This window comes from Schistocerca serialis, chromosome 5, assembly GCF_023864345.2.
Source record: "Schistocerca serialis cubense isolate TAMUIC-IGC-003099 chromosome 5, iqSchSeri2.2, whole genome shotgun sequence".
In the NCBI taxonomy this organism is placed as follows: domain Eukaryota; kingdom Metazoa; phylum Arthropoda; class Insecta; order Orthoptera; family Acrididae; genus Schistocerca; species Schistocerca serialis.
Window position 1 is genome coordinate 66244105 of NC_064642.1, and position 27248 is coordinate 66271352.

The window sequence follows — 27248 nt, forward strand, 5'->3', positions numbered from 1 at the left end:
CCAACCATTCTGTAAGTGCGAGACTGAAACTTTCTCTTCCCACAAAAATCTTTAGCTGAGCCGTTATATGCATATAAAGCAGATAGGAATCTTTGGAGTGTCATAGGAAACAAGATGTTAACGCTTTCCTTTGAGGCACCGACAGGACAGAGCCAAAAGGCATTCCATTCTTTAGTTATAAGCTTCTGGGCGCAAAATGTGGGAATTGAATTGATCAATCCTGTGTTACGTAGTAGTCTTGGAAAATTACTGAGAAGTGGGAGGACGCTCCACGAGAATTGTGTCTCGTAATTGGTGAATTGCTCGTGAGAGGCTAGGGCTGACTCTCGAAGAAGGTGCGAGTGTTACGAGGGAAGACAGGCGGAGCGAAGATGGCACTTCGATCGCTGCTAGTGATATGATCACTTCGAATTGTCATTTCAATTTGCTTCTCCAACTGGAACATTATATAAAGTTTCCGTTGGGCAGCTTTTCGGGATCACAGGTGTCGACCACAGTGGACACCAACAGCAGTGCTAGCGGACAACACAACGACGCTGTTAAAAAGAATGGTAAGATCTGCAATCGGCTTCGGCATGTATAGGTCGCAATGCATTTAGTAAACGTTAGGATGTTAAGATGTGTTTACACCCGTGCGCCTTGAGGCTATTCATTGTGTGGATGCAGCTTGCCCCATACACCAGCAGAGCCACGATGTAGTTTGCATGTCTCATCCTCAAAATGGGCGTGCAACTGATTCCATTCACACCTGTGTTCACAGTGGGTGCCTTTACTTCCACGTGGGGCAAGCCGCAGTCACAGCGCAATGAGCCACAAGGCCCACATTTAATGAGTAGGAGGAAGACGCCCTTCTGGCATTCATAATTTTACGGATTCAAATTTTGGCCACCGCTGTCGTCAGATCGTGGAAACGGATCCGTGCGCTAATAATGTAGTAACCCACCTATAGGTGGGTTACTTGTAACTGTTTCATGTTCTTGTGATAACCTGTCAATAGAGAGGATTTTTAAATAGGCTCTTGTTACACTTCATTGCAACTAATACACTTGTTTTGTGTGAGGATTTATAATAAGCAATAAAACTTATGATAACTTTGACATTCATTACATACGGATCTCAACTGGTCACAGAATTACTGTCGCTCTTCCAGTACCCTTTTCAAGTCTCTACGGCCGTAATTTAGCCTTAGTAAAAAAATTCTTGGGTAACAAATGATAGTTTACTGTCTTCGTTGGGCATCTACATTAATTACCTACAGATTAATTACCTAGCGGCTTAGGCGGTGGGGTAGTGCAAATGGATTGTGAAAAGATACTATTTTAAAGAGCAAGGTGTTAAATATTTTATTTAGAAACGCATTTATTAATATCAGTAACTGGCGTACTGAAACGAACGGGGATATTGTTGCATTATCGTAAAATAGACAGTCGATGATTCGTTTCGTTGGGATGGAGATAAAAGGAAGAAATTTAACTATCCCCACACCGTAACCAACTACGAGCTCCTTGTCCAGGCCGTGTTGCCGCAAGAGATGTTTACCGGCCGCCGTGTCATCCTGTGCCATGCGGCGTCGTGCGTGTGCGATATGGAGGGGCATGTGGTCAGCACACTCCTCTCCCGGCCCTTTTGTAGATTTCCAGACCGTGGAGCCGCTACTACTGGGTCAAGAAGCTCCTCAGTTAGCATCACGATGCTGAGTGCATCCTGTACCATTCCTCCCACAAATGAAAAATCCTTGGCAGTACCGAGAATCGAACCAGCGTCTTCCACATGGCAGCCATCTACACTGACCAGTGAGCTATGGAGGCGGACATATCCTAAAACTTTGGGGACAAGGTAAAACAGATGATACCAAATATTAAACTAATTAGATAACATAATGAACTAATTACATAAGATACCAGATGGTCCAATATAGCTATTCCGATTCTGTTGGACATAAACAACTTACACTTCACAGTAACAACATAAGATCACAGGTTATTCCAGGCCACTTGTTCCAAAAGATTGATTGAGGGTGAGTTGAGATCATCATGGCATTTGGATTTTCACTTCTCCACACATTGGTGTCGTGCAAGTTGACAACACTACAAGAGCGTTCATTGCCTACACTTCTATTTTATAATAGTGTATGATACGTGTTCCTCTACTATTTTCCGCACGGTATTCATATAAGTGTCTGAGTGTCTGGAAGTTGATTAACGCTTAATGACGAATCTTTTCCTGTGCGATCCAGCAATATCCCCTCATATTCTACAATGGTAACAATTATTTGACAATAATCTTCCGTAGATGTTGTCAGGGACTTCCACACCCCAGGCACTCATAACTTTCTCGCCACAGTGATAAATATCTTCTTGTTAGAATGACTCCGATTACAGATCTTTCTCTGTCCATTTGCAAGAACGACATCTTGCAGCACCATAAATCAAGTGAAAATCTAGAAGATCCTGTAAGGAGTAATTCCCTAACGCCGACAACCAGTGACGCACTTTAAACAATGGTAAACCTCGCTTTAGACAAGTCATAGGCGGTTGTGTATTCTTTCAAAGTAGCATTATCTACGTCCATGCGGCAGTTAGTAGTTCGTTGTGAAACACTGGCAATCTAAAACACGTGGATCACAAGCATTACTTACCCAATCCTCACTGAACCTTAAATATGCATTTCAGACTAATGGTTACTTATCACACGATTCTTATTCTAGGTTCATCTATCATAATTTTGAACCTACAAAATTGAGGCAAGTGTTCAGTATATCAATAAAGTCAAGCTAACATTTTTTAAAAAATCGTAGCTTCAAAACAATCAGAGGAAACAGTGGTTTGTTGTAAAACGTTTAGTAGTTTGCAATGTTCTTTTATGTTTTGCCAGAATTTCAATGAGTGGTCCTCTAATCGCTCATAGAACACCAAGCAGTGTTATAGTTTTGCCCATGTACGGGTCAGAATTACAACTACAGTTCTGATCGATTACATACACGAAGGGTGGAAATGTCACTGACTTGTGTTGTGTAGCCGGCCGGAGTAGCCGTGTGGTTCTAGGCGCTACAGTCTGGAGCCGAGCGACCGCTACGGTCACAAGTTCGAATCCTGTCTCGGGCATGGATGTGTGTGACGTCCTTAGGTTAGTTAGATTTGATTAGTTTTAAGTTCTAGTCGACTGATGACCTCAGAAGTTAAGCCACATAGTGCTCAGAGCCATTTGAACCACTTGAACCATTTTTTGTGTTGTGTACACAAGATCCTTGACATAACTCCACAGAAAGAAGTCAAATGACGTGACATTGAGAGATGGCACCATCACCACCCGCCCAACTACCCACCTCTCAGGAAATGTGTCATTCAGCCAGCACATCCCACACTTTCAAATTCCAAAGAGAATGTGCTCTGCCATGCTGGAAGACGATGAGCGGCTGCAGCTCTGTGGTAGCAGGAACTGTTCTAACATGCCCAACTAAACATTTCCAGTTACGATTTTCTCTGCGTAGAAAAATGGACCTGCAACCATATCGTGCATTAGGCCACACGAAACACGGCGCTCCGAGCAATAACGGATGTTTCCACTCATGGGTTATCGATGCCTCAAATCCTTCTTTTGTGAAAATTAATGTATTCAGAAGTGTGAAACGTTGCTTCATCCGACAACAGGCACTTTTTCTGGTAGCCTTTGTCGACATCTATGGAGGCCAGCCTAGAATCCGTGAACGTATACCGCATTGGACGATTGTTTGGCTACAATGCTTGTACCGTTTGCACTTGGTACTCAGAAATGTGTAATCGCATATACAACATTTTATGGACAATTGATTGTGCTTCCGGAAATTTGCTTGATGCACGAGGAATTGACTACTGGGGACTGCTTTGAAATGTAGCTTGCACTTTATCAACACATACTTGAGATAAAATAGGAAGTCCACTTCGAGGAACGTCTATGAAATTGTTTTTCTCTTTAAAGTTCTTGAAACAAATCTTTACGCTGGTTTTTGCCGGTGCTGCCCTCTAATTGCGGCGTCGGTAATCCCCAATACCGTTGCCACAAATATGGATTCTGCATATCTGATCATACGTTGTACCTCCTCATAGTCTGTCGCCATTTTGATGCACTCCTAACTAAATCTGGACCAAAGTACAAAGGAAAACAACGTTGAGAGGTGCTAAACGTTTTACAACAAACCAAGATTCTCTGTCTCTAGTATCTTCGAAGCTACGATTAATTGAAAGGCTAGCTAGACTTTATGGACAAACTGCAATTTCCCATTAGATGTAGGAATAGTAAGTGAACAGAGTAAACCTACTAAATTATGTCAGTCGGAGTACTCACGCAGGCCGTTGGATTCCATGCGGGAGGCGGTGTTGACGGTGTCCCCGAAGAGGCAGTAGCGGGGCATCTTGTGGCCCACCACGCCCGCCACGCAGGGACCTGAAACAAGCCGCAGGACACTATGACGGTCTAAAAATTTTTGAGCATGCCACTGTTATAAACACTGCATTGTCCTACGCTCATAATTAGTGGGGTTCTAATGCACTGGCATTGCGTCACATGTGATTAAAACTTGTTTGTGACAAACTGTGAAACGTCCCCTTAGAAAAATTTATGAATTACTGTGCTGACAAACCCCTTACGTTATTTGATTTTCAAACAGCTGAGCAGAACTGAAAATACTCAGGCATTTCGCTCTTTACCTATTCTGATCAACACTAAACTGACACACAATATTTTTAGAGCAACGCAATCTGACTTTCAATAATCCCTGCAAAAGAATGGCCCTGACTAACATTAACCTATCCTTTCACAATTCACTTACCTCACAAAAATGCCACTACTACCAGCTAAATAAAAGATTCAAACTACTGAAGGCACTAACTACTAATAGGCATACTTAGCAAATCAAAGATTTTGATAGGGAACAAACAATTTATTTACCTTAATAGTATTAAAAAGCGATACAGATGGCAGATACAGGTGCAACCACAACGGAGGGGTATCTGTTAAGAGGCCAGACAAACGTGTGGTTCCTGAAGAGGGGCAGCAGCCTTTTCAGTAGTTGCAGAGGCAACAGTCTGGATGATTGCCTGACCTGGCCTTGTAACATTAACCAAAACGGCCTTGCTGTGCTGGTACTGCGAACGGCTGGAAGCAAGGGGAAACTACAGCCGTAATTTTTCTCGAGGGCATGCAGCTTTACTGTATGGATAAATTATGATGGCGTCCTCTTGGGTAAAATATTCCGTAGGTAAAATAGTCCCCCATTCGGATCTACGGGCGGGGACTACTCAGGAGGACGTCGTTATCAGGAAAAAGAAAACTGGCGTTCTACGGATCGGAGAGTGGAATGTCAGATCCCTTAACCGGGCAGGTAGATTAGTCAATTTAAAAAGGTAAATGGATAGGTTAAAGTTAGATATAGTGGGAATTAGTGAAGTTCGGTGCAGGAGAAACAAGACTTTTGGTCAGGTGAATACAGGGTTATAAACACACAATCAAATAGGGGTAATGCAGGAGTAGGTTTAATAATGAATAAAAAAATAGGTTTGCGAGTAAGCTACTACAAATAGTATAGCGAACGCATTATTGTGGCCAAGATAGATACGAAGCCCACGCCTACTACAGTAGTATACGTTTATATGCCAACTAGCTCTCCACATGATGAAGAAATTGAAGAAACGTATGATGAGATAAAGGAAATTATTCAGGTAGTGAAGAGAGACGAAAATTTAATAGTCATGGGTGACTGTAATTCGAGAGTAGGAAAATGGAGAGAAGGAAACATAGTAGTGGAATATGGATTGGGGCTAAGAAATGAAAGAGGAAGCCGCCTGGTAGAATTTTGCACAGAGCACAACTTAATCATAGCTAACACTTGGTTCAAGAATCATAAAAGAAGGTTGTATACATGGAAGAATCCTGGAGATACTAGAAAGTATCAGATAGATTATATAATGGTAAGACAGAGATTTAGGAAACAGGTTTTAAATTGTAAGACATTTCCAGGGGCAGATGTGGACTCTGACCACAATCTATTGGTCATGAACTGTAGATTAAAGCTGAATAAACTGCAAAAAGGTGGGATTTTAAGGATATGGGACCTGGATGAAATGAAAGAACCAGAGCTTGTACAGAGTTTCAGGGAGAGCGTAAGGGAACGATTGACAGGAATGGTGGAAAGAAGTACAGTAGAAGAAGAATGGGTAGCTCTGAGGGATGAAGTAGTGAAGGCAGCAGAGGATGAAGTAGGTAAAAAGACGAGGGCTAGTAGAAATCCTTGGGTAACAGAAGAAATATTGAACTTAATTGACGAAAGGAGAAAATACAAACATGCAGTAAATGAAGCAGGCAAAAAGGAATACAGATGGAAACCCAGTTCTAAGCAAAGGAGGGAAAGCAGAATGGTGGAAGGAGTATATAGAAGGTCTATACAAGGGTGGTGTACTTGAGGACAATATTATGGAAATGGAAGAGGATGTAGATGAAGATGAAATGGGAGATACGATACTGCGAGAAGAGTTTGACAAAGCGCTAAAAGACCTGAGTCGAAACAAAGCCCGGGAGTACACAACATTCCATTAGAACTACTGATGGCCTGGGAGAGCCAGTCCTGACAAAACTCTACCATCTGGTGAGCAAGATGTATGAGACAGGCGAAATACCCTCAGACTTCAAGAAGAATATAATAATTCCAATCCCAAAGAAAGCAGGTGTTGACAGATGTGAAAATTACCGAACTATCAGTTTAATAAGTCACAGCTGCCAAATACTAACGCGAATTCTTTACAGACGAATGAAAAAACTAGTAGAAGCCGACCTCGGGGAACATCAGTTTGGGTGCCGTAGAAATATTGGAACACGTGAGGCAATACTGACCTTACGACCTATCTTCGAAGGCAGATTAACGAAAGGCAAACCTACGTTTCTAGCATTTGCAGACTTAGAGAATGCTTTTGACAATGTTGTCTGGAATACTCCTTCACATTCTAAAGGTGGCAGGGGTAAAATACAGGGAGCGAAAGGCTATTTACAATTTGTACAGAAACCAGATGGCAGTTATAAGAGTCGAGGGGCATGAAAGGGAAGCAGTGGTTGGGAAGGGAGTGAGACAGGGTTGTAGCCTCTCCCCGATGCTATTCAATCTGTATATTGAGCAAGCAGTAAACGAAACAAAAGAAAAGTTCGGAGTAGGTATTAAAACCCATGGAGAAGAAATAAAAACTTTGAGGTTCGCCGATGACATTGTAATTCTATCAGAGACAGCAAAGGACTTGGAAGAGCAGTTGAACGGAATGGACAGTGTCTTGAAAGGAGGATATAGGATGAACATCAACAAAAGCAAAACGAGGATAATGGAATGTAGTCGAATTAAGTCGGGCGATGCTGAGGGAATTAGATTAGGAAATGAGACACTTAAAGTAGTAAAGGAGTTTTGCTATTTGGGGAGCAAAATAACTGATGATGGTCGAAGTAGAGAGGATATAAAATGTAGACTGGCAATGGCAAGGAAAGCGTTTCTGAAGAAGAGAAATTTGTTAACATCGAGTATAGATTTAAGTGTCAGAAAGTCGTTTCTGAAAGTATTTTTATGGTAGCCATGTATGGAAGTGAAACGTGGACGATAAATAGTTTGGACAAGAAGAGAATAGAAGCTTTCGAAATGTGGTGCTACAGAAGAATGATGAAGATTAGATGGGTAGATCACGTAGCTAATGATGAAGAACTGAAGAGGAGTATGTGGCACAACTTGACAAAAAGAAGGGACCGGTTAGTAGGACATGTTCTGAGGCATCAAGGGATCACCAGTTTAGTATTGGAGGGCAACGTGGAGGGTAAAAATCGTAAAGGGAGACCAAGAGATGAATACACTAAGCAGATTCAGAAGGATGTGGGTTGCAGTAAGTACTGGGAGATGAAGAATCTTGCACAGGATAGAGTAGCATGGAGAGCTGCATCAAACCAGTCTCAGGACTGAAGAAAGACCACAACAACATATATATATATATATATATATATATATATATATATATATATATATATATATATATATATATATTAGTTCATGACATCCAGTCTTACAAATATATTGTCTCTGATGGACACACGTCCAGATCATCCGCTCTCAAAACTCCGCCATCTCTCTCCCAACATCCACCACTGCTGGCGGCTCACATCCAACTGCGCAACGCTGCGCACTGTTAACAGCCAACTGCCCAACACTACAATAACAAATTCCAACAATGCAAACCAGCCACAGACTGCACTCAGCACAGTAAGTGATTTTCATACAGAGCGCTACGTGACGTTACCAACAATGCAAACCAACCACAGACTGCACACAGCACAGTCAGTGATTTTCATACAGAGCGCTATCTTACGTTACCAACATAAAAACCTAAACAGCCTACTTACAACTGTTTTAATCTCATGACGAGTGGGAGGAAATCCATCGACGCCTACTATACGTTGGGTAAGTGAAAGCTAGCAGTAAATCATGAGCTCACAGAGGAGTGACATCGGCCGTGAGCTAGACAATATGCACCTCGCCGCGGGCTGCGAGATTGGTTGGTTGATTTGCTCAAGCGATCACTGAGAACGTAAATCAGGATTGCCGGTCGCGGGTTTCGCTGGCTTCGAGAGTTAGTACTATTGCGCAGTATGAATTATATCTCCGCATTAATGACGGACCTTGCCGTGCGCTGTGGCGTGCGTGGCTCGGCGATATGTATAGGGCACCACAGGTGCAACCACAACGGAGGGGCATCTGTAGAGAGCCCAGACAAACGTGATTCGTGAAGCTGCGCAACAGACTTTTCAGTAGTAGCAACGGCAGTAGTTTGAATGACTGAATTATCTAACCTTGTAACGTCAGACTGAATGGTCGTGCTATGCTGGAACAGTGTAAAGCTGAAAACAAGGCGAAACCAGAGCCGCTACTGCTCCCGAGGAGATGCAGCTCTGCTGTATGGTTTAAGGGCCCTTTTGGGTAAAATAATCCGCAGGTGAAATAGTCATTACCCCCCATTCGGATTCAGGGAAAGGGACTAGTCAGGAGGATGCCATTATACGTGTCGGCGCGTGTAGTATTACATTTCTTAATCGCGCAGATAGATTAGAAAATTTTAGAAACTGAAATGGATAGGCTGAAGTTAGAGATAGTGGGAATTAGTGATGGTTCAAATGGCTCTGAGCACTATGGGACTCAACATCTTAGGTCATAAGTCCCCTAGAACTTAGAACTACTTAAACCTAACTAACCTAAGGACATCACACACACCCATGCCCGAGGCAGGATTCGAACCTGCGACCGTAGTAGTCCCGCGGTTCCGGACTGCAGCGCCAGAACCGCACGGCCACCGCGCCCGGCGGAAATAGTGGAATTCGGTACCAGAAGAAACAGCACTTCTAGTCAAGTGAATACAGTGTCATAAATACAAAATCAAGTTGGGGTAAAACAGGAGTGAATTTAAATAGGAAAGCGGGTAAGCTACTATGAACAGCACAGCGGACGCATTATCGTAGCCACGATAAACACAACGCCAACACCCATCACAGAAGTACAAGTTTATATGTCAGTTAGCTTCGCAATTAATAAAGATACCGAAGAAATGCATGATGAGAGAAAACAAATTGTTCACACAGTTAAGGGAGACCAAAATTTAATCGTGATAGGTGACTGGAATTCGATAGCACGAAGAAGAAAAGGAAAAACATTATGGTGATATGGACTGGACGAAAGGAATGAAAACCTGGTAGAATTTTGCACTGAGCATAATTTAATCTCCGCTAACACATGGTTTAAGTTTCATGTAAGAATGATGTATGCGAAGAAAAAGCTTGTAGACAACAGTAATATTAATTTTAATTATGTAATGGTATGACAGATTTCTGAAGCAGATTTTAAACTGTAATATATCCCTTTAGACAGACGTGCACTACGACGACAATATATTATTTATAAACTACAGATTAAAACTGAAGAAGCTGCAAATTGATGGGAGGTGGAACCTGGGTAGATTGAAGGAATCGGAGATTGCTGAGAGATTGAAATATGGACTGAAGCATGGAGAGGGAATAAAAAAAAAAAAACGAATGCGAAGCTTTGAGAAGTGAAATATTGAAGGCAGCTTCGATATCACAGAAGATACTGGCTGTAATTGATGAAAGGGAAAATGTACAAATACAGAAAATGAAGAAGGCGAAATGGAATGCGAACAGCTAGAAATGAAACCGAGAGAAAGTGCATAATGTGCGAATCTAAGCTGGAATGTGTAGAGGAAAAATGTAAATCTATAGAACGATATGCAACTGGGGGAGAGATACATGCCGGACGGTGTGGCTGAGAGGTTCTAGGCGCTACAGTCTGGAACCGCGTGATCGCTACGGTCGCAGGTTCGAATCCTGCCTTGGGCATTGATGCGTGTGATGTCCTTAGGTTAGTTAGTTTCAAGTAGTTCTAAGTTCTAGGGGACTGATGACCTCAGCAATTAAGTCCCATAGTGCTTAGAGCCATTTTTTGAGAGATACGTATACGACATACACGAAAACAAGAGAACCAGGTAGCATACCTATAACAATCAAGAGCTCAGATGCAAAACCAGTACTAAGTATGGAACAGAAACCTGAAAGATGGAAGGAATCTACATAGGGACTATAAAAAGGAAATGAACTAGCACACAGTAACATAGAAAGATAAGGGAAGTAGACGAAGTTGAGATGGGGGATATGACGCAGCGAGAAGAATTTACAGAGCGCCGAAAGACTTAAGTTGAAAGAAAACCCCTGCACACACGAAACTCACTCGGAATTATTGAGATCTTTATGAAAGCCAGCCACTACAATACTATTCTGCTTGGTATGTAGCGTGTATCAGGCATGGAAGACACACTCAGACTTTCAGAAGACTGAATTATTTCAAATTCCAAAGAAAGAAAGTTTTGAAAGGTGTCAGTATTACTGAACTAATGGTTTCATAAATCATTATTGCATAATACTGACACGAATTATTTACAGAATAATGGAAAAACTGATAGAAATCGGCTTCGGGGAAGACCAGCTTGGGTTCTGGAGAAATGTAGGAATACGCGAGGCCAAACTGAGCCTACGACTTATCTTATAAGATACGTTAACGACAGTAAAACCATCGTTTAAAGTACATTTAAACTTAGAGAATGCTTCGTCAGTGTTGACTAGATTATACTCTTTCAATTTCTGAAGGTAGCAAGGACAAAATACAGTTAGTGAAACGTAACGTACAACATGCACAGAAACCAGACAGGAGCTACAAGAGTCGAAGGACATGAAAGGTAAACAGAGGTTGAGTAGGGAGTGAGACAAAATTGAAGCCTGTTTCTGACGTTATTCAGTCTGTACATTGTGTAAGCAGTTAAGGAGACCAAAGAAAAATTTGGAGATGTGTTAATGTTCAGGCCGAATAGCTAAAGGCTTTGAGGTTCGTCGATGACCTTGTAATTCTGTCAGAGGATGGTTTTGGGTTAACAATTGAATGGGATGGATAGTGTCTTGGTACGATTTAAGGCGAACATCAAAGAAAGTGAAACAACGTAGTCGAATGAAATCAAGCGATGACGAGGGCATTGGATTAGGAAATGGGACACTAACAGTAATAGATCACTTTTGCTACTTGCGCAGTAATATGAGTGATGTTAGCCGAAGTAGAGAGGGTATAAAATGCCAAGAATGATGTTTCTGAAGAAGAGAAGCTGGCTAACATAGAACACAAATTTAAATGTGAGGAAGTCTTTTCTGAAGGTATTTGTCTAAAATGTGGCCATGCGCGGGAATGTATCGTGGACGGCAAGCAGTTCAATCAAGAAATATGGTGGTGCAGAAGAAAGCCGAAGATTAGGTGGGTAGATATCGTAACTAATGAGAAAGCGCTCAATAGAACTTGGGGAAAAAGAAATTTATGGCTTTCCTTGACTTAAAGATGGGATCTGTTTATAAAGCCGTGGAGGGAAGCGAGGAAGAGCGATGGGCGGAGGTGGGAGGGGAGCGGCGAAGTCGTAGAGGAAGAACAAGAGACGTATACAGTAACCAGGTTCAACTTGATGATATTTGCTGATGAAGAGATCTGCACAGGAAAGAGAAGTATGGAGAGCTGCATCAGTGCAGTCTTCGGACCGAAGACCACAACAAGAACAACTTGAATAATATAAAGAGACCATGACAGCGCTGTAAGTTTTGCACGAAATTTGTTTTGGTTAATCGTTGGGCAGGACACATGATAAGCAGTTGAGAGTTTGTTTGGGGCCTACAGATGTAACTGGGACAATTTACATTCTTCAAACCAGAGCAGAGACACTTATAACTACTACTCGCGCAGTTTCAGTAAAATATCAAACTGTTCTGAAGTTTCTATAGTCATTTTGCTACGGATGATGTGATGGCGGTCATCAGGAGATGAACTATGACGAATAATTAATACTGAAGTGGTAACCTACGAGTACATGGTGGAGAGCTCTTGAAATGACGGTGTAATGAAGAATGGTTTTACACAAGTATCACCTTAAAACATGAATAGCACATTCTTCGTTTCATGAGCTTGCTTGTGGAATCATCTAAGAAGTGCATGAAATAGGGTGGGAAGCTATTCACAGAGGAAGCTAACGTCTATTGAAATGACATATTATTTTTAAATTTGCCAGAAAGGCTGTGGTGGCAAATAGTGACTAAGCTTTCACTATTGTTTCAGACCACCTCTAGTGGATAGGTGATGAGCTGTTATAAATGGATACTCCAGTCCAGCGAAAAATTAAATAACAATTTATTTCGTCTCGTTTGTAGTCTTGGATTTTCGTCCCGTTGTTGTACCTTTTCTTAATTCACCCTGTTCAGGTAATAGAAAAGGTGATGCGATCGTAGTCTAAGATAAAAAGCTGAAGCTCGATGGAGAAAGTAAGAGAAAGAAATGTCAAAGAACTGTTCCTCTCCCCAAGAAAATAAATAATCTATTTATATCCTTCGTAAAAGGAAACGAGTGCAGTGATAACGAGATCTTCTATTTCAAGAACTGTTATATAGTAGAAAAAAGAGGAATAATTAAAAATCGCGAATGCTAACAGTTTTCAGAAATTTTATTTTCAAGGGGATATTTCCAAAAACTCTTGATAGTGATTAAGAGGTAATAGCATTCACAAAGATAATTATTAGAGACATGATTTAACGCGAGGCGTCCTGCGGCAATGTAATAATTAGATAATATTTGACTGTGTTTTCACCGCTGATATGGCATGCTCAAACGTGCTATGGCCATTCACGTAGCTGTGCAAAATCACTGTGCCAGGTGTCGTAGTGTTTTGCGCATTTACGCAGCCACCAGAAGACTCGGGTTCGAATCTTGGTCCTGTTACAAATCTCCAATCGTCGCTTCAGCCTTCACATATATATTACATAAATTTTCTTAGTGGTTACGACAGAAATATCACCTGGAAGTACATAGATTTGACTACTCAATTACGTACATGTACTGAAAATGGTTATTTGATCCAAAAGTTCATCTTTGTGTCTAATCGCTTTGTCAGGCATACTTAATCTGTAGCGTTTGCCATCGAACTGACAATTTCTATCTATAATTTTCCAGTTACTACGTCAGGTAGTAACGTCAGTTTATGCATGCTGCGGATACAAATATTAATCTTTGGGAATACAACACAAAGTTTTAGAGAATGATATTACATTGTCGGGCTTAAAACTGATAAACTACCTGGCTATCAGTTATAAATCTCGTGGGGCTGTTAGCGGGTAAACCGCCCCATTCCCGATTCTTTAAAGAATCTAATCACTCTATTAGTTTACTCGTTTTCAGTGGTAAGGGGCAATCTGGAATGATTTCTTGAGTGGAAGTGAACATCTTAAGCAAGATCGCTTGAAAAGCAACTTTATTGCCGATTAAAGGTTTCGGTATGCATGGTTAGCACCTTCAGATGTCGATAAGAGGTTATTACGCGTCTCCTGTACTAGCTGTACCTGGAAATGTTTTAGAATGGTGACTTGTACTAGGTGTACAACAATGATGAACAATGAATATCTAAGTTGCGGTTAAAACCACAATCATAGAGTAATTCGCCACATGCTCGTGTCCATTACGAGACACTGCTGTGTACTTCAGTGCACTCAGGGCGCCGCTAGGCTGTCGCAATGAAGTACACAGTAGTGTCTCGTATGGGACAGGAGCATATGGCGAATTACTCTGTGTACTGTGTTTTTTTGCCAATTAATTGTTCATCTCGTTCCTCCCATAACTGGCAATGTTTTATAATGGGGACATGTACAGCTAGTATGGGAGACACCTAATAACCTTTTATCGAGATATGAAGGTGGTAACCATGCTTACCGAAACCGGTAATCCACAATAAAGGTTCTTCACAAGCGATCTTAGCTGAGCCGTTCACGTGCTCTCAACGAATATCTCCCTTTTAAGAAAGGTTAATAATCAGGTATATCTATGCTTATGATGTGATATCTCCCGAGCAATGTGTAGTACAATGGTATAGATTTGCAAGTACATTCGGTAGTACAAACAGGTACTGTCTGCAAGATGTGTTGCGAATGGAGACGATAGTAAATAAATAACAAATTGAAACGTTATGTCAGATGCCGAATGTCTATTGTATGTATAGCGGAAAAACAGTAAGTAACAAACTTTTTTTCCTTTCATCATTTTGTGTGCGACGTGGGCGAGAAAAATTTTCGAAAACCTTTAAAACCATATGAAAAGTCTGCTGGAGGTCACTAAGCACTCTCATTCTCAAATACTAGATAATTATAGAGTAGGGGAGGGGTTGACATGTAATTTTAGATGGGTCCAGATAGTTTTGAAAATTTTTATCGAGGTCCAGAAGAAAACCTTCATATTCCACACTAATTTTTTTAAATTTTCACTCACAAAATAATATGAAATACAACAGTCAGTCATACATGTATTCCAAAATCCACAACAAAGCTCACATTCCTTACTAATTTTTTATTTTAATTTTCATGTTCAAACTAATATGAAATGCAAAGACAAGCATGTATGTATTTACAAAATTCAGAAAAATCTTATATTCCTCAATTTTTATTTTTATCTTCAGTCAATAATTTTGAAATACAACAGATAGCCACATCTTCATTAAAAACTCAATGGAAGAAATTTCATTTGCGGTCTTGAGCTAGTTTCTTAAAGTTATTCATGTTGGGAACAGCTTATGCCATTACAGTCTAAATGGTGGACAGCCGTTAATCTTGAGCGATACTTGTTCATCAGTTTCACATGTATATGTGGAGCAAAACATAATAGCCACGTATGTGATTAATTTTTTGCAATTTTCACTGTTTTATGAGACATGTCCATTCAAAATTTTTCAGCGGATGCAGTTTTATACGTTTGCAAGGAAATGTTTTCCTGTAAGTCTGGTATCTCCATTCGAAATAAAGGCTTTGAAAGGTAGGACTATTTCGCAACCACATCCGTCCATTCTGCCGCTGGAGAAGCTTCAAAAGGCGATGTTAAGAATCTCGACAGCTTCTCCATCTCTGAAAAGTATTGGAATCTTGCTGCAAATTCCATCTTAAGATCTGACATAGAATTTTACAATGTTGAAATGTCTATTCCAGAAATGTTTTTTTACTCATAAATTGCTTGAAAGTGAAAATATTCTTGACTTGCAATGTCTTTTTCAACGATAGCCAGCTTGCGACGAGAGGAAGACACACTTTGTATCAGATCATATAGTAATTTCCCACTTCCCTGTGGCTCGGTAGTGAGTGCATTTAAATATTTCAGAATGTCTTTCAGAAAGCTACAGCTAGTGAACTGCGTTCGTCTGCCAGGGATTCCAATGGTGTCTTGCTTCTTGTGGATCCAAGTTTTCTAAGAAGGACGTTACTTTCTTTATTTGCCAAAACGTTCAATCACTTGACCTTTACTTAGCCAACGAGCACTGTTGTATTGCACTAAGTCAGAATGCGCTGAATCGCACTCGGAAAGAATCTCTTTGATCTGTCTGTGCTGAAGAGCAGAGCCAGACCTCATAAAATTAGTCAACTTGATCTACCTGTCAATTACTTCTTACAGAATCAGACTAAGTTTTCCATGAATTGCTGCCTGGTGAATTATGCACTGATAAGATAGTAGCTCGGCATTCTTATCTCTGATTCTCTTTATTAGTCCTTTTTCTTTGCCGATCGTCGCTGGGGCCCAGTCAGATGAAAGAGACACCATTTTATCGTAACTAATGATTGATTTAGTCATCAGAAGTCTTAAATAAATCTTCTCTGGGGGTCTTGCCTTTCAACGGCAATATTGTTAGCAATTCTTCTCTAAATTCGTTACTTCCAGTATCCACGAATCACACGTAAATGGACAATTGCTCTTCATCAACAACATCGCATGATTCATCTAGAGATATGGCATAGCAAGTCGCCTTCTGCGGAAGTTCGAACAAATTACTTTTACTGAAAGCAGCCAAAATTTAGCTTCGTCTTTTATTACTTCTTGCCTACAATTGAATACCTTGAATTGCGTCAACAACATGTTTTTCTCATCAAAAGTGCCACGGCCATTTCCATCATACATTTGTTTTACTACTCAGAGTCTGAAAATGGCTTCTGGTATTTAGTAAATGTCCAACACACACGCATCGCTGCTTCTACAGATTTTTCTTGCTCGGTCATAGAGAAAATTACGATAGCATGTTTTTTTTTTTAAAGCTAGATGTGCCTGGAGTCTTTCTTGACGACCTTCACTACCCACAAGAAAATTTTTATGGAATTGCTGATGAGTTGTTTCGTAGTGTCGTTTTAAACTGGCACTTGTAGCAAGAGCGACAGTTCTGTTGCACATGAGACAAACTGGAACAGCTCCATACCAGTCAGGCAGCGTAAAACAATATTGTTCGGTCCACTCGGTCAAAAACGTCTTATTTTCAGTATCAACCTTGCGCCTCTTAGGATTCATGTAGATGCAAAAGAAACGTTATAAGCCTCGATAATTCCGAAACGCTTCGTGCGAGAACGCAATAACTACTGACAAAGTAACAATAAAATATGTGTACTTTATTTAGATTCGGTCTTTACGAAAATACCTTCGCCCGACACACAGCACGCGACGATGCAACGCAAAAGAGGCACTTTTGTGTCAGTGTATCCCGCCGCACACCAATGAAACCGCGTGCAAAGGAGCCGCACTGCAAAGGAGGCGCTTCGATGTCAAAGATTCCCGCCGCCAAGTGAACTCGTCCAAAGTTTCATGAAGTAGCTTTAGGCTGTTGTTCGAGTTCCTAATAGGAGAATGGTGGTCAAATATATATGCATTCTCCGATTTAATGGAGGTTTCAGACGCTGCCATAGTCTGAGATTGATTTATAAACTGAAGAGACAAAGAGACAGGTACACATCCGTAATATCATGCAGCACCCCTGCTAGCTGGCAGAACTGCGCAACACGACGTGCCATGGACTCGACTAATGTCTGAAGTAGAGCTGGAGGGAACTGACCATGAATGCTACAGGGCTGTCCCTAAATCTGTAAGAGTATGAGGGGGTGCAGATATCTTCCGAACAGCATGTCGCAAGGCATCACAGATACACTCAATAATGTTCATGTCTGCGAGGTCTGGTGGCCAGCGGAAGTGTTTAAACTTAGAAGAGTGATCCTGGAGCCACTCTGTAGCAATTCTGGACGTGTGAAGTGTCGTATTGTCCTGCTGAAATTGCCCAGGTCCGTCGAAGCGCACAATGGACGTGAATGGATGCGAGTGATCAGACAGTATGCTTACATAAGCGTCACCTGTCAGAGTCGTATCTAGACGTCTCAGGGGTCCCATATCACTCCACCTGCACACGCCCCACACAATTACACAGCCTCCACCAAGTCACCTGATGACACACAGGGGCAATGGATTCGTAAGGTTGTCTCCACACCTGTACACGTCTATCCGCTCTGTAACAGTTCAGACACTAAATGTAACTGGGTTTTCTCTTTTTATGCTAGTCAATTGTCAGGATGAGCATTACTGAAAAGGGCATTTGATTCTAAAGCATTATGTCAGGGTGAAAATACTAAATAAATAAATTTTTCTCTCTTAACAACATGTAGGCAGGGTGGGTTCTTCCTTGGCTCGGGTTTGAGGTAGAATGAAACAGCATTTTTACATAAGATAACTTTTATTGAAAGTTTCGTACAACTGTATCTTACTGGATGTTCTGGTTCGGCGAGCGGCAGCTGTGTCGTTTGTGAAGCCCTCTGCTGCGGCGGCGACGGCGTCTGATTACGCGTATCGGTGTGTATCTCGTGTCGCCGTCTCGCCCAGCTGACTGGAGACGCGCAGCGCGAGGTGGCCCTTTTAATTATTGCGAGTGAAGTCGTGCATCGGATGGTGATACTTTGGATGTGGTGTCCCAGTGTTTCTCTTCTCTAAGCGGCCGCGTGTGTTGTGCGTCGGCCAGCGGAGCGGCGCGGCGGGGAAAGGCCAGTGTCACGGACTCGAACAACGGACTCCAGCTTGCCAGTCTTCGGCTGTCAGATCTTCATCCCAGCTCACAGGTGACTGCTGATGTGAGGCCGTCTCCTTCCTGTTCTCACGAGTCACCCGGGTACGTAAAAATCAGACTTCAAATACCTTTTAACTTCTGTCTTCTGACGCCGAGGCTGCTGCTTGCTACTCCATTACAGCGGCGGACTTGGTGCGTCTGTGCATGATGCAGTCTCTTCTTGCATGACGGTCTTCAGCACCGAAACTGACTGAAAACTACTGCTACTCTTCTCTTCTTCCTTCGTCTGTCGGGCCCACTGCGTCTCGCGTATTTATTCACTTCAGTTTACTGGAGGTGAACGACTTCACGGTCATTGCCTCTTCTGTCACGTTGAAAAGCTTCTCGAAGAATCTTCTTAACATCGGTCATTGGCTCTTGAAATGTAGGCGAGGGCCTTTGATCACATGTGACGACTGAGAAACACGTGAGCCGGTCGGGCGATGCCCTGACGGCTGAATCGACAGCGTCCGCTTATGTGGAACTTGCTGACTTCATGGTCATTGTCTCTTCTGCTATGCTGTTCTGCCCGCTGTTTGCCAGTGTGTAATTCTTCTAAACTAAACTAAGTTTTTCATTTATATTCTAATTTCTACTTCACTTTGATTTCACTAATTTATTTACTTAAGTACCACTCAACAGCTCGATACAATCTGAAACGAGACTCGTCCGACCAGGCAATATCTTTCCAGTCATTAACAGTCCATTGTCGGTGTTGCGAGGCGTAATGCTTTACAACGCATAGTCAGTCATCAAGGGTACACGAGTGGGCATTCGGCTTCGAACGCCCACCCCGAAGATGTTTCGTAGAATGGTTCGCATACTGACACTTTCTGATGGCCCAGCATTGAAATCCGTAGCAATTTGCGTAAGGGTTGCACTTCTGTAACGTTGAACGATTCTCTTCAGTCGTCGTTAGTCTTGTTCTGGCAGGATCCTTTTCTGGGCGCAGCGATGTCGGAGATTTGATGTTTTGGCTGATTCCTGGTATTCACGGTACACTCGTGAAATGATCTTAAGGGAAAGTCCCCACTTCGTCGCTACCTCGGAGATACTGTGTTCCATCGCTCATGCGCCGAATATAACACCTCTTTGAAATTCTCTTAAAACTGGATAACCTGCCCTTGTAGCAGCAATAACCGATTTAACAATTGCGTTCGACACTGATTGTCTTTTATAGACGTTGCCGACAGCAGCACCGTATTCCGCCAGTTTACATATCTCTGTATTTGAATACGCATGACTATACTAATCTCTTTGGCCCTTCAGTGTAATTATTCAGCAGTTAATTTTACACTGTTGGAAAAAATTACAAGGGTGACGCTGAAACGAATCGTTACCTACAGAAAAATATTTTTTAACTAATTTGAGAACGTAATTTGTGCTTAAAACGTGTGTCTCGCTGACCAGTTCTTGACCTTTTTCCAAAGCTGTTTCACAAAGGAAGACCGCACTGCAGTTCCTTCTCTAATTCCTCGCACAAACGAAAAAATGGCTGACATCGAAATAAGTGTCCAAGGAATAGAAAAGCAACTGGAATCACTCAACAGAGGAAAGTCCACTGAACCTCACGGGATACCAATTCGATTCTACACAGAGTACGCGAAAGCACTTGCCCCTCTTCTGACAGCCGTGTACCGCAAGTCTCTAGAGGAACGGAGGATTCCAAATGATTGGAAAAGAGCACAGGTAGTCCCAGTCTTCAAGAAGGGTCGTCGAGCAGATGCGCAAAACTACAGACCTATATCTCTGACGTCGATCTGTTGTTGAACTTTAGAATATGTTTTTTGCTCGAGTATCATGTCGTTTTTGGAAACCCAGAATCTACTATGTAGGAATCAACATGGATTCCGGAAACAGCGATCGTGTGAGACCCAACTCGGTTTATTTGTTCATGAGACCCTTAAAATATTAGATACAGGCTCCCAGGTAGATGCTATTTTTCTTGACTTCCGGAACGCGTTCGATACAGTTCCGCACTGTCGCCTGATAAACAAAGTAAGAGCCTACGGAATATCAGACCAGCTGTGTGGCTGGATTGAAGAGTTTTTAGCAAACAGAACACAGCATGTTGTTATCGATGGAGAGACGTCTACAGACGTTAAAGTAACCTCTAGCATGCCACAGGGGAGTGTTATGGGACCATTGCTTTTCACAATATATATAAATGACCTAGTAGATAGTGTCGGAAGTTCCATGCGGCTTTCGCGGATGATGCTGTAGTATACAGAGAAGTTGCAGCATTAGAAAACTGTAGCAAAATGCAGGAAGATCTGCAGCGGATAGGCACTTGGTGCAGGGAGTGGCAACTGTCCCTTAACATAGACAAATGTAATTTATTGCGAATACATAGAAAGAAGGATCCTTTATTGTATGATTATATGATAGCGGAACAAACACTGGTAGCAGTTACTTCTGTAAAATATCTGGGAGTATGCGTGCGGAACGATTTGAAGTGGAATGATCATATAAAATTAATTGTTGGTAAGGCGGGTACCAGGATGAGATTCATTGGGAGAGTGCTTAGAAAATGTAGTCCATCAACAAAGGAGGTGGCTTACAAAACACTCGTTCGACCTATACTTGAGTATTGCTCATCAGTGTGGGATCCGTACCAGATCGGGTTGACGGAGGAGATAGAGAAGATCCAAAGAAGAGCGGCGCGTTTCGTCACAGGGTTATTTGGTAACCGTGATAGCGTTACAGAGATGTTTAGCAAACTCGAGTGGCAGACTCTGCAAGACAGGCGCTCTGCATCGCAGTGTAGCTTGCTCGCCAGGTTTCTAGAGGGTGCGTTTCTGGATGAGGTATCGAATATATTGCTTCCCCCTACTTATACCTCCCGAGGAGATCACGAATGTAAAATTAGAGAGGTTAGAGCGCGCAAGGAGGCTTTCAGACAGTCGTTCTTCCCGCAAACCATACGCGACTGGAACAGGAAAGGGAGGTAATGACAGTGGCACGTAAAGTGCCCTCCGCCACACACCGTTGGGTGGCTTGCGGAGTATAAATGTAGATGTAGATGTAGATGTAGACCTAACGCGGTCAAGGGCTGCGCCGCGGTCCGCCAATTCCCGACTGCTGGTGTAGATGACACGCGCGCAGTGAGCACTCTGGCCCACGACACTTTGGTATTTGATATAATTTATTAAGGCTTAAATATATAATTTTACCTCTTAATAAGCAGATTTTTATTCAGTCGTATGGCTAGGGCTCCCTGTCGAGCAGACCGTTCGCCAGGTGCCGGCCTTTCAGTTTGACGCCACTTTGGGGACCTGCAGTACATGAGGATGATAGAATAATGATGAGTGCAGCACAACACCCAGTCCCTGGACGGAGAAAATTCCCCGACCGAGCCGGGAATCGAACCCTGGCCCAGAGGATTGGAAATCTGTCACGCTGACCATTCAGCTACTGGGGGCGGACAATGAGCAGATTGCAACAACGTTTTAAATATGTAAATTCTGTTAGTAAATTTATGAAATTCTGGATATTTAGTTTTTTTGCCGTTGGGAGTCGTTATGTAGGCAACCTGCAGCTAAGGCTGCGATCGGTTTACCCATTGAGTAATATGGACAGTCTGCAAGTGACTCACATAGCTTACAACAAAAGCATCTGCTGTCTCTCCTTACGACTAACAGTACAAACATAGGGAATTTTAAAGAACAGCTACATCAGCAATGAACGCCCCGGACTTCGCAGTAATTGCTGTGTGTTGCTGGGTTGCCTACCTGTGTGGATGCCGATGCGCAGCTTGAGCTGGTCGTGCGGCCGGTGGCGGATGGTGAATCCCCGCACGGCCTGCAGCAGCGCCAGCGCCATGCGAGCCACCTCGCGGGCGTGCAGCGTACCGTTCCGCACCGGCAGCCCCGACACCACCATGTACGCGTCGCCGATGGTCTCCACCTGCCGGGAAAGAGAGGCGTGAGTGCACATTCATCAAAGCATTACTTCCCCTGACAGTGCTTACAAGTCAAAACCAAGAATCGAACATGTTCATGCTTCTCTTTCATGCTATCTTTGGGGGACAAAATGAAACTTTCGGTACCATTTTCCACCTCTGACCCTGATTGTCTCCATCTAACTTAACGGAGGCCTCGGGATACCCTACGAATCAGCATCACACAAAAAAGATTTCGTATTCTCATTCATTGTTTTCGACAAATAGCAACCTTCCCAGGATCATGGGCTTCTCTACAGACCCATCTGCCACCACAACTTTCATAATATGGGAGCATAATACATATTGTCAGTATTTTCTTCTCTTCCTATTTGTGTATGGCGCAATGTCACACGCCACAACATCATACGACCCAGTTTAAAGCCGATATCCAGTAAAGGTATGATCGGTTGACCCGTTTTTTGGTCTTTTGACAAGTTCAGAATTCCTTCAGAATTTAGGTTTTGGGATTACTTTTAAAATGCGCACAGGCAAACAGTCATAACAATCGACATTCAAGAAATTGCTATCAACATACTAATCATCATATGTAAGCACTAGCTTATTGGTTGTTGAAAGCAAAAGGATTATCCACTACTGGCTTGCTGAACATTTCCTAGCTTCACCAGAGCTGCGCTGGCTGTCATTTTCCAGTGTTCTTGTAGGACCTTCACAACTACCGTAGGGGGCTCGTGGTACACACAGTCCCCACTTCCTTCTCCTTGTGGGCAATCCGCTACTTACTGCTGTTGATAGTCTCCTACCATGTGGACCAAATGTTGGACTTGAGGGAGAGCAACAAGGATTTGACGTGGAAGATCAACTACAGATGTCATATTTACAGCCAGGCAAGTAGTAGAAAGGAAACAGCAATTTGGGAAAGCTATCATAGTTGCATTTATAGATATAAAAAAGACTTTGATGCATTTAGAAGAGAATAGATATGGTAAGGTCTGAATAGACTGCTATTGTCAAAAGGAATGCAACTCAGAAGAAGAACAACAAATAACAGTATAGCACTATAATAGATAGAAAGAAATCATATATATTCGCTAACGATGTGTGTTCTCTCGAGTGCTCTTTACTATAGTCATGGGCAACAAAAATAGGGAAACTTCGCCAAGAATCAATATAAGATGGCATTAAAATCATAGCACATGCATATAATGAGATGATTTAGGAATGAAATGAGCAGAAATTAAAAAGAACAACTAAATACCAGGCAGAAGCAATTGAAGAATAACACATGGAAATAAGCTTAGCAAACAATGAGGTAGTGAATATCAGCAGGAAAAATAAGTAGTGAAGGTGGAATTTGTAACGGACAACTAATTAACGAAGTAGATGTTTTCCAATATCTGAGAAGTTAGTTAAACAAGAAAGGAAATATCAAGGACGAAATTTCGGAGAGGAGACACGATTGATGAAAATTTTATTATTATATATCTCATAAAATTAGAAATTGAAAAGTTCTTGCCAAAGCCAAGTTGTAGTGTACAAGGCGTATTATCTGCCAATTTTTACCTATGGATCAGAATGCTGGACTTGGGTAAAGAAAGATTTGAGCACGCTACAAGCGACAGGGATGTGTTTTTACCAGGGATCCTGGGTAAGATTTCCTTACAGCAAATGTCAACAATAAAAAGAGAAATATAATTGAAAGTTACTTCTAAAATAAAACATCGTAGGAAAGAAACCTCTTCGTGTCATAGCTGAATGAGTAACCAGCTACCATACACTTTGTGAAGAATAGTTTAGGTCGATTGGCATTACTAGCTTCAGAATATCCCTACTTCCTGAGGCTATTGTTAAACAGGGAAGTATTTTTATTTTATTTTTTTGTTTTTGCTCATCAATCTTTTGGCTGGGTCAATGTTCTCTCTTATGGCTCCATCCCAGTTATTTGTTGGATATATTGCAATTTCTGTTTTTGCCCATAGCCTTTGCTCCCTACAGCTCCCTCAGGTAAAATGGATTTAATCTATGATGCCTTAACACATGTCCTCTCTTCCTGCCTCTTCTTCTTTTAAATGTATATCACGTATTCCTCTCTTTCTCCATTCTGCGGAGAATCTCTCCATTTCTTATCTTCACAGTCACCCTGATTATCAACATCTCCCCACAGCATTACATCTGAAACGCATCGATTCTGTTCCCTTCCGTTTTCCCTCCATAATTCATTTCTATGCAACACTGTAATTTTGGACATAGGTTATGAAAATTTCTAGCTCAAATTAAGACCAATGTTTGATACCAATAAACTTATTTTACACAAGAATACCCTCTTTGTCTCTTTCAGTCTGCTTTTTGTGTATTCCTTGCTTCGTGCGTCATGCATTGCTGTCCTTATAAGACAGCAGAATATCTTCACTTAATCTACTTTGAGGTCTTCAATTTGATGATGATGAACTCATTGCTAATCTCGTTTCTGATACTCATGATCTTGGTACTTCTTCATTTTTTCTGTCAAACCATGTTATGTGCTAACTGAACTGCAACATGTTCTGGAATTATTTTTCACTTACACTGAGATTAAAGTGTTATCAATGAACCATATCATTGACGTTTCTTTTCATCCTGTATTTTACTACACTTCTGAACGTTTCTTGAAATAATGCCCATTAAGAAACACCAATCAAAGAATCCTGAACTGGTCCTTAATGACCAAACACTGTTCCATTACACACCCTTGTTAGAGCAGGAGCCAGTTATTATTTCTCTGACCATTAAGTAAAAAGCTTGTTATAACTGTTCCACAGCCACATTCCATAGACTTCTTTATTCCCCTACCTTTATTCGGTGTGTTCGATACATTCACCAGTTTGTCCATATGACATAGCAGTCTGTACCATTACTCACGTGTAGAACAGTTGTGTTTTATACAGTCATATAGTTTTAATATTTTAATATACTGTAATATAAGATTTATTTGTTCAGAATCTCTTTAGGTGTCACATCATACTTGTGTTTTGTATCGATGCCGTCACAAAATGTCACATATCTTGGTACAACATTCTATATACAAATACGAATTCTTGCAGAAGTTTTGTATACTATCTGTTTAGCATTACATTATCTGACAATGACCTATGAGGTCGAAAGCAATAAAAAAAAATGGTTCAAATGGCTCTGAGCACTGTGGGACTTAACATCTGAGGTAATCAGTCCCTTAGAACTTAGAACTACTTAAACCTAACGAACCCAAGGACATCACACACATCCATGCCCGAGGCAGGATTCGAACCTGCGACAGTAGCGGTCTCGCGTTTCCAGACTGAAGCGCCTAGAACCGCTCGGCCACACTGGCCGTCTGGTATCAAGCCAGTTCATAACGAAGTAGTAAATATCACTGTGGAACATTAATGCTAGGTATTCTAGTTATTAATACTTTCTTTCCTTCATTGCTTCTTCGGTGTATAGACTGAACAGTAGGGGCGAAATACTGTGATCTTGTCGTATATCTTTTCTAATTCAGTCACTTCATTCTCTTTTCTCCATTCTTCACTTTTCCGTTAGTTACTGTACATATTGCATACTAGTCGTCTTTCACGATAAGTTAGACCAATCTTCCTGAGAATTTTTGCTCAGTTTTTCTCCGTCAAACGCTTTTTCACAGTAGACAAATCGTATGAACATGTTTTGATTTTGCTTGAGTCTTGTTTCAAATATCAAGCGGAAGGTTGGAACTGCTTCTGTAGTGCCTATATCAATTCACAGCTACTGAGTGTGATTAACCGACAGCATGTTAGCAGGATCTTTTTGAAGACTAGCCTGCAGGTAGGTTACGAAGAGAACAAACTTAATTTTAATAAGAAGGAGATGCCGTATATAGCTCGGCGTTCATGTAGAAGGCCTCCAGGTGACCGATCCCAGTAACCACATCTCTGAGGCAGTGTAAATACAATCCGCCGTTCATCGCTGGAACTTTAATAATTTACTCGGGAAAAACTGCTGCCGTCAGATGCAACTACTGTAGTATACATGATAGTTGATAACAGAGGTCGACGTTAAATATCGCAGATAGCGAAAGCAAGCAGAAGGTCTCAGTGCAGCATATAACCTACTAATTCAGCGTTGGAAACTAAACTGGTGAGCAATATAAACTATCATCGTCTGGGTGACAAAAGCTGTAGTACATCTGTTGCCAGCTAGGCTTTAACCTGTGTGTAACGGCTGACAAGCAACGAGCTGGAAATGTGATAGTAACATTAGATCTCGTGCGAATGACTGGGTTTCCAGAAGAACAAGCATTCCAAAAATATCTGACAACAGAAATAAAATTTTATTCTGTCTAATTACAAAATCCTTTAGAAAAGCACTAGCAATTCTAATACTCTTCAGGTATTAACAAGTGACTCATAGTTGTTCTATACGGTATGGCCGTGCGGTTCTAGGCGCTATAGTATGGAGCCGAGCGACGGCTACGGTAGCAGGTTCGAATCCTGCTTCGGGCATGGATGTACGTGATGTCCTTAGGTTAGTTAGAATGAATTAGTTCTAGGTTCTAGGCGACTGATGACCTCAGAAGTTAAGTCGCATAGTGCTCAGAGCCATGTGAGCCATAGTTGTTCTGTCCACAAAAATGTTACAGCTGTAACAGAAACATCAATGACCGAGCGAGGTGGCGCAGTGGTTAGCACACCGGACTCGCATTCTGGAGGACGACGGTTCGATCTCGCGTCCGGCCATCCTGATTTAGGTTTTCCGTGATTTCAGTAAATCGCTCCAGGCAAATGCCGGGATGGTTCCTTTGAAAGGGCATTGCCGACTTCCTACCCCATCCTTCC

The 27248-nt window shown here is 41.8% G+C and overlaps 1 protein-coding gene across 1 annotated transcript in view; it reads right to left on the reverse strand.

The window, feature by feature from the left end:
• The window catches only part of LOC126481746 (atrial natriuretic peptide receptor 1-like), a 398018-nt gene that overhangs the window by 46819 nt on the left and 323951 nt on the right, over positions 1-27248 (reverse strand). The window contains exons 19-20 of the mRNA XM_050105700.1: positions 22253-22427; positions 4324-4422 (exon numbers count right to left, since the gene is read on the reverse strand). Coding sequence (XP_049961657.1) covers positions 4324-4422; positions 22253-22427 — 274 coding nt within the window. The remainder of the gene's footprint in view (positions 1-4323; positions 4423-22252; positions 22428-27248) is intronic.